We start from the raw sequence: 8,160 nt of genomic DNA on the forward strand, positions 1-8,160 counted from the left end.
CATGATTAGCATTCAACTTGCATTTTACGAGATAGTAAAGATACATGGACAGGGTATCTCTAGAGCATGACATCATGCTCCTGAGTAAAAAATCTAAAAGAAATCTGTATAAACAAAACAAATACATTTCCAACTGGCTTATCACATATTTCCTTAAAATTTGTGATAGATAACCTACCATAAACAATCCAAAACTCAAACTGGACTGGACGATCTCTTATATCTAAACAAGACTGGGGACTTGAGGCTGTTGTGCAAATTACTGCATACACATTCCATGACAACCTGTACTACAGACTTTCAAATATAATCTGAGCTCCCATATCCCTCTCAAGGAATTATAAGTTTTTCTCCGGCATAGATGGTGTCATCAGTGTACTTATTTGCAGATTTTATTTGATCAACTGAAACCTGCACTCAACCAAGGAAACAGAACCAGTTACACAAGACTTATACAATGGATAGAAGGGAACAAGATGGCAACTTTAGTTTCACATGCATTCAAAAAGCTAAACAGCAACTACGCTAAGAAATTCTCTACAATAAGGTGGAACAAAGAATAAAGATACTTGATAAATAGAGTGAGAGCACTCACCAAAATACAAGAGTTCAATACAACGATAAAGCTTATTAATAAACGCAGGGTAGCATTGTCATGCAGGGCACACCAATCACCCATTTGCTACATGAGTTTCCAAAGAATCACTGGACTCTGGCATGATTAGCATTCAACTTTCATTTTACGAGATAGTAAAGATACATGGACAGGGTATCTCTAGAACATGACATCATGCCCCTGAGTAACAAATCTAAAAGAAACCTGTATAAACAAAACAAATACATTTCCAACTGGCTTATCACATATTTCCTTAAAATTTGTGATAGATAACCTACCATAAACAATCCAAAACTCAAACTGGACTGGCCGACCTCTTATATCTAATCAAGACTGGGGACTTGAGGCTGTTGTGCAAATTACTGCATACACATTCCATGACAACCTGTACTACAAACTTTCAAATATAATCTGAGCTCCCATATCCCTCTCAAGGAATTATAAGCTTTTCTCCAGCATAGATGGTGTCATCAGTGTACTTAGTTGCAGCTTTTATTTGATCAACTGAAACCTGCACTTAACCAAGGAAACAGAACCAGTTACACAAGTCTTATACAATGGATAGAAGGGAACAACATGGCAGCTTAGTTTCACATGCATGAAATGAACACTGTTTATTTACTTGTGGAAAATAACCATTAAATAGTCCAATTGAGAGGCAAATTCCAGTATGCAGCCTGCATTTTTTATTATCAAAAGAAGTTAAAGCTTGTTATGCATACCAAATGACAAATACTAATCATTCACATCGCAATATGGGTTGGAAATTAATAATTCTGGAGGCACCAAATACAAGAGTTCAATACAACGATAAAGCTTATTAATAAACGCAGGGTAGCATTGTCATGCAGGGCACACCAATCACCCATTTGCTACATGAGTTTCCAAAGCATCACTGGACTCTGGCATGATTAGCATTCAACTTGCATTTTACGAGATAGTAAAGATACATGGACAGGGTATCTCTAGAACATGACAACGTGCCCCTGAGTAACAAATCTAAAAGAAATATGTATAAACAAAACAAATACATTTCCAACTGGCTTATCACATATTTCCTTAAAATTTGTGATAGATAACCTACCATAAACAATCCAAAACTCAAACTGGACTGGACGATCTCTTATATCTAAACAAGACTGGGGACTTGAGGCTGTTGTGCAAATTACTGCATACACATTCCATGACAACCTGTACTACAAACTTTCAAATATAATCTGAGCTCCCATATCCCTCTCAAGGAATTATAAGTTTTTCTCCAGCATAGATGGTGTCATCAGTGTACTTATTTGCAGATTTTATTTGATCAACTGAAACCTGCACTCAACCAAGGAAACAAAACCAATTACACAAGTCTTATACAATGGATAGAAGGGAACAAGATGGCAACTTTAGTTTCACATGCATTCAAAAAGTTGAACAACAACTACGCTAAGAAATGCTCTACAATAAGGTGGAACAAAGAATAAAGATACTTGATAAATAGAGTCAGACCACTCACCAAAATACAAGAGTTCAATACAACGATAAAGCTTATTAATAAACGCAGGGTAGCATTGTCATGCAGGGCACACCAATCACCCATATGCTACATGAGTTTCCAAAGAATCATTGGACTCTGGCATGATTAGCATTCAACTTGCATTTTACGAGATAGTAAAGATACATGGACAGGGTATCTCTAGAACATGACATCATGCCCCTGAGTAACAAATCTAAAAGAAACCTGTATAAACAAAACAAATACATTTCCAACTGGCTTATCACATATTTCCTTAAAATTTGTGATAGATAACCTACCATAAACAATCCAAAACTCAAACTGGACTGGACGACCTCTTATATCTAATCAAGACTGGGGACTTGAGGCTATTGTGCAAATTACTGCATACACATTCCATGACAACCTGTACTACAAACTTTCAAATATAATCTGAGCTCCCATATCCCTCTCAAGGAATTATAAGTTTTTCTCTAGCATAGATGGTGTCATCAGTGTACTTATTTGCAGTTTTTATTTGATCAACTGAAACCTTCACTTAACCAAGGAAACAGAACCAGTTACACAAGTCTAGAAGACTACAACATGGCAGCTTAGTTTCACATGCATTCAAAAAGCTGGAACACATATCCCCATATTAAACCACATCCTAATCAGAGAGTTGCTATGATTGACAATCTAGGCCATGACATTGCCACATCACATATACACTACATCCACTTTAATTATAATTTCTTTCTGACGGGCCTTCCGCCGATTCTCGGAATAGATTTGCCAGACCCTCTTCTATACAGAGCTGATATTTCATTCAATGGTTCATTCAACATTCCCTTCGGCTTCAGGAAGCTCATGGAATTCTGATAAACACATGCCAAGAAATGGAACCAACACAAATAAAAGCTCTCAAGGAAGGAAGGTTCTGAGCGCTGTTGAAATGACCCCTTGTATTTATCCCGTTGGGCTGCTAATAGCTTTGTCTCTTTCAGAATCTGAAGAGAAGTTTGAGAAGGAGGGCTGCCTCAAATGGCTGGACCGCCAGCCTGCCTCGACAGTTCTGTTCGTTTCTTTTGGGAGCCGCGGCACCCTGTCGGAGAATAAGATTCAAGAACTAGCTTTGGGGCTAGAAGCAAGTGTGCAGCGGTTCCTTTGGGTGTTGCGTAAGGAGCCTCCTCCTCCAACTGAATCCACGATGACTACCGAAGCAGATATGAGGGAGGTTCTACCTGAGGGTTTCGAGACTCGAATCCAGGACCGTGGATTTGTGGTGGATTCATGGGCGCCTCAGATTGTTGTCCTCTCTCATCCATCCACAGACGGTTTCCTTTTTCATTGCGGTTGGAATTCAACGATCGAAAGCATCTTACATGGAGTGCCGATGATCGCTTGGCCTCTCTTTGCTGAACAGAGAATTAATGCCTTCCTTCTAGTGAAGGAGATGAAGGTGGGCATTGAAGCGTAGAAGGGCGCAGATGCATTGGTGAAGAGAGAGGAAGTGGAAAGAGCGGCGAGGGAATTAATGGAAGGAGAGGGGGAATGGAAATGAAGAAGGGGATGGCAAAATTGAGGGGAAGGCCCATCATTGAGTGACAACCGTCTTAAGGATGGAAAACATCACGAAAATGGTTTCTAAAAAGTGCAATATTCTCAACTGCCTACGACATTCCAATAATCTGAACCGCCTACAACATTTTTCACCGACGATCTAATGGCTGGAGTTTATTCCATCGTCTAACAATCGATCTAAAGGGCCATAACGAGACAACACGACATGGAGGGGAGTTCCTTTCAGAGGGAACGCCTTACGGCGTAAATATTTCTGAACTCCTGAAAGGGTATACCTATCCACTCTTAAAACTATTTTGCAGATGGTGCAAGGCTTTATGAACCACAACCCCATGCCAGAATTCAGAGAGTTCACTCACGCAGTTGCATAAGCATTCGTGCCATAATCCTAGATTTACTTCTCTGAGCCCATTAGACTTGAATGCTATTCTTCGACACAAAAAATTGGAGACTTATTCATGCATGGCAAATATCAGTGCTAAATGGTGTTCAGCATCCTTGTAATTATGATAAATTTCAGGTGATTGAATTACAATATAACTTTCAGGCAATTTAATTTGATTTGCAGATTCCAAAACATTTTAGTAATCAAATTTCCTTAATATTCTGCAATCTTGAATTTCATTACGTGTGCTCTTAACAACGCTCAGCAGACTTTGCTAGTTTCGATCAGAAGATTGCACCCTCACATTTCTTTGAAGGATCTGGATGAAATGGCATGTTTATTATTATTACTGGCAATGCAGTATCTATGGCGATCTGGCCTCTTCTGTGAATTCTACTCGTTTACTGGCATTCCATTTTAGTTTCTCTTTGAACCATCTCAGCTCTATGGTTGTTTCCCATCGATAAAGAAAATCCATGGCTTAAGGAGATTCTCATGACAGAGAAAAGAAATGAAAGCACGAAGTCATACTTGACATACAGAAAATTAAGAAACCATGAAAGAAAAAAATTAAAGGAATTAGAACCATTATATAAATTGCCATTGTTCCATTACAGTTCAAGCAAAATGTGGCTTCTTGATAGAGGAACATAACATGCTGCATTCATAGACATTTAATTGCTTGCTTCCTGGACATGATTTCTCATGGATACCACTGTACTCAAATTGCAAAGGCAAAATACATCACAAATACACAGACAGCAACTAAAATAAAAGAATCTTTAGCTCCTTATTGACCTACTACTACTCATGATGATCACCAGTGCTGATGTTTCTGTAAAACCCCATCTGGTCCTCTGAGCTCATCAAGAGGGACTAAAGAATCTCGCTGCTGTCGCTGGAAGCCCACTCCATCGGATCCACAGAGCTTATGAGCGGCTGAAGAATCTCATGCACGACTATCCATCTGTTGCTGAAAACATCCGCAATCTTTATACCCACATAATTGACAGAGAAGGGTTTGCTGTCGCTCACAACCAACGATTGCCCGTGGAGGAGAGTCTTCAGTCTTGTGCCCGCCGGAAGCTGCACCAGATCTGCCAAAGGCAGCATCATGTTGGGAACCACATGGTACCTCACATTGTTCGAAAATTCTTGGCCTTCGCTTGAGAAAACGGAATCGTCACTGAGAGTAAAGATGGTGAGGTTTTGCAGGCGCAGAAGCTCAAGGGACTTGATGCGCATGGCCAAGGCGAGGATGCTGTAACCGCGATCTCTAAGACTGAGCGCTGCATCTTGCAGCATGAAGGGCATTATGACATTCAGGGGATGATCAGGACCAGGACTAGCTGATGATGATGGTGATGGTGACATCATTGCAGGAACAGGGGCTCCCGCAGTTGTGTCATAATTACTGTGATCAAGATCAAGATCAAGAAGCAGCTTGTCGATGCCATGGATCGCTAACAGCCCGTCATTGAGAATGTCAGGATGCGAGACAAGAACTCCATTAATGTACACTGGATGATACTCTGCCGGCATCTGAGTGGAGGGAGAGATGGAATCTTTGTGGCCACCTCCATGAGAATTACCTGTGACGACGAGGCTGCAGTGGGCGGCAATGGCTTCCAGGTTTGTTCCGTTGGGCAGCTTTTGCAGATCGGCATAGGTGAAGAGGTCCTTGGCGATGTGGTGGGAGAAGGCCCATCATTGAGTGACAACTGTCTTAAGGATGGAAGACAATCTAATGGCTAGAGTTTATTCCATCGTCTAACAATCGATCTAAGGGCCCATAACCAGACAGCGCGGCATGGAGGGGAGTTCCTCTCAGAGGGAACGCCGTACGGCGTAAGAAGATTCTCGGTTGGAATTCTGTGTGGCCAAAAGAATATTGAGTTATGAAGTCAGTGAGAGCTACGGATGGCAATACGTTGTAGAGACATATAATAGCCTTTGATCCCTGTGATCTCGTTCTCTTTCGCTCCCAATAGGACAATTGATGCATCATATTAGTGTACATATCACGCTTCTCTATAAGAAACTTGACTCCTCCAAAAACAGATAACAATATCAATAACACCCAAAGCATGAATGGTATTTCAGTTAAAGCGTTTGGAGAATACATCGTTTGCAGTGTAAGGCGTTTGGATTGGGAGGAGGTCCACGGAGCTAAGGAGTGGCAACTATGTATGTATTGGAGAGGCGGTGTGGGTGCCGCAACGTATGAAGACTGTCAAAAGAACAGAAAATAACGCACAGTATCGTTGCGCAAGTGGGGAGAGCAGTGTAGTAACTTCGTATGGGCAGCGTGCTAGTCGAAGGAGAATCCTACACAAAAGATAGCATTCAACACATAGAGAATTGCATAAAACTCAGGTGACAGGAAGAGCACAAGTGACAGGCGTCGGAGGAGCCCATGCTGGTGCCTGAAAGCCTGAAGCGTAGACAAAGAACAGAGGAGTTACTATGACAGAACTGGCAAAGAATGCAGCTAGAATTTATCTGATGGCACATTCATTACATTTGGGACTAATAGTAGAATTGTCATGCACAGAGACGCCACAAAACCAGTGGCTCAAATTTGAGTAGGGTAGGAAATCCCCTGCACTTTTCATACCATGTTAAACATAACCATGGGGAAGACCAAATATGAAGGATAAGCATTGAATGCATTATTATTCACAATAATACACATTTATAATACATAGGAGTGACCCTTGGTTTCACATTCCAAGTGGTCTCTTGGACTCCATTAGACCGTTCAGCGCCCACACCTTAACCCTTGGCAGATTAGGTGTCCAACAGATTTAAATTCTGGATCCAACGAGCACCACCCTGCATACTTTGGACAGACCCAGAGTGAGATAAACTGGAAATCGTGAAATAATGTGTTTCTTGTCAATATTTTGGAGGGAAATAAAGCAAGCTACTTTTTTAGTCGCATTTTCAATTTATTTCTTTGAAGGTCTATTCAAATTTTAAGTGTACGTACTCATCTGATGCGGAATGAAATTTCAGATCCAACCAATACGCAAAATTCACTTAATGGTTTCTCATGTTTACAATTCCTCGACTCCTTCAAAATGTAACTTTCTCTTTCATAAATATAAAAGTTACAAAGTTTTCCATTGGAAAAATAAAAGAATTTCATTATGAATATTCAGCGCAATGTCGTCCAAATTTTTTAGACCAAACATCAGAACGGAATGCAAACTAAAGAGGGAAAACCAACATTACTAAAAAAAAATCCCCTTGCTGGCAGACTAAATAATATAAATATGAAACAAAGATTCACAAGTAAGAATAAATAAAGCTGCTATGGTTTCTGTAGGTCAAAATAAATAGATAGAGCTAGAGATTTGGAAAAAAAGAACAACAGCATATCTTCAACAAAGAATAAACAGAGAAAATAAGTGGAGAGGTCTGTCCCATTGAACAGATAACATCATAGAATTTTGTTTTGATCTGGCTAAAGTGGTTCAGAGGAGTAATTGTTATCATCTCCACCTGGCTTCAAACCACACATGTGACATGTTCACTCTTCATGAGCTAATTGTTGATTGAGGCTTTCCATAAGCAATGAAAGTGTATCTCACTCTTGCTTATAGGCCAGAGGGTGGGGTGAGTCTTGAGAGAAGTTACATAAAAATGAAAAATAATATCATAAAATTATCCAAGACAGGCAAACAATTAAAAAATAAGCATCTGAATATTATCATTATCTATAAAAATAAGATGAATCTTGCCAAAAGAATTACTTGCGAAACAATCTGGTCTCAAACAAATATAAAGAAGGCAATAAATGGGTATACATGGGTAATCTGGCATTCTTAAAAGTCAGTCATACAAATATCTGTTGCTTATAATACCTTCTGTTCATAAGGCTCGTATATGGGAATTGTACTGCACGAAGTAGATAGATGAACCACACAGGAAGCATCAAATGAAAACTTTTACATCTAAAATTAAAGTCCATAACTGATTCTAAAAATAGGTTAGGAATGTAGTGCGATTGGATGATGTCTGGAAAGGCATTTGGTAGAACTATGACAAACCTGGTTAGTTAAAAAGAGGATATCTCCACCTGATAGGGTA

At 39.9% G+C, this 8,160-nt stretch overlaps 1 protein-coding gene and 1 pseudogene across 1 annotated transcript; one reads left to right on the forward strand and one right to left on the reverse strand.

The window, feature by feature from the left end:
- The first annotated feature begins 3,051 nt into the window (after positions 1 to 3,051).
- On the forward strand, positions 3,052 to 3,576 carry LOC149239153 (UDP-glycosyltransferase 72B1 pseudogene; annotated as a pseudogene).
- Positions 3,577 to 4,941: 1,365 nt separating this feature from the next.
- On the reverse strand, positions 4,942 to 5,607 carry LOC149239154 (fasciclin-like arabinogalactan protein 21). The gene has a single exon (XM_089369770.1). The coding sequence runs from the start codon at positions 5,605 to 5,607 to the stop codon at positions 4,942 to 4,944; it is 666 nt and encodes a 221-aa protein (XP_089225896.1).
- Between the last annotated feature and the right edge of the window lie 2,553 nt (positions 5,608 to 8,160).

This window comes from Pinus tabuliformis, chromosome 8, assembly GCF_031772625.1.
Source record: "Pinus tabuliformis cultivar Carrire ecotype Pingquan chromosome 8, CPIR1, whole genome shotgun sequence".
NCBI classification, from domain to species: domain Eukaryota; kingdom Viridiplantae; phylum Streptophyta; class Pinopsida; order Pinales; family Pinaceae; genus Pinus; species Pinus tabuliformis.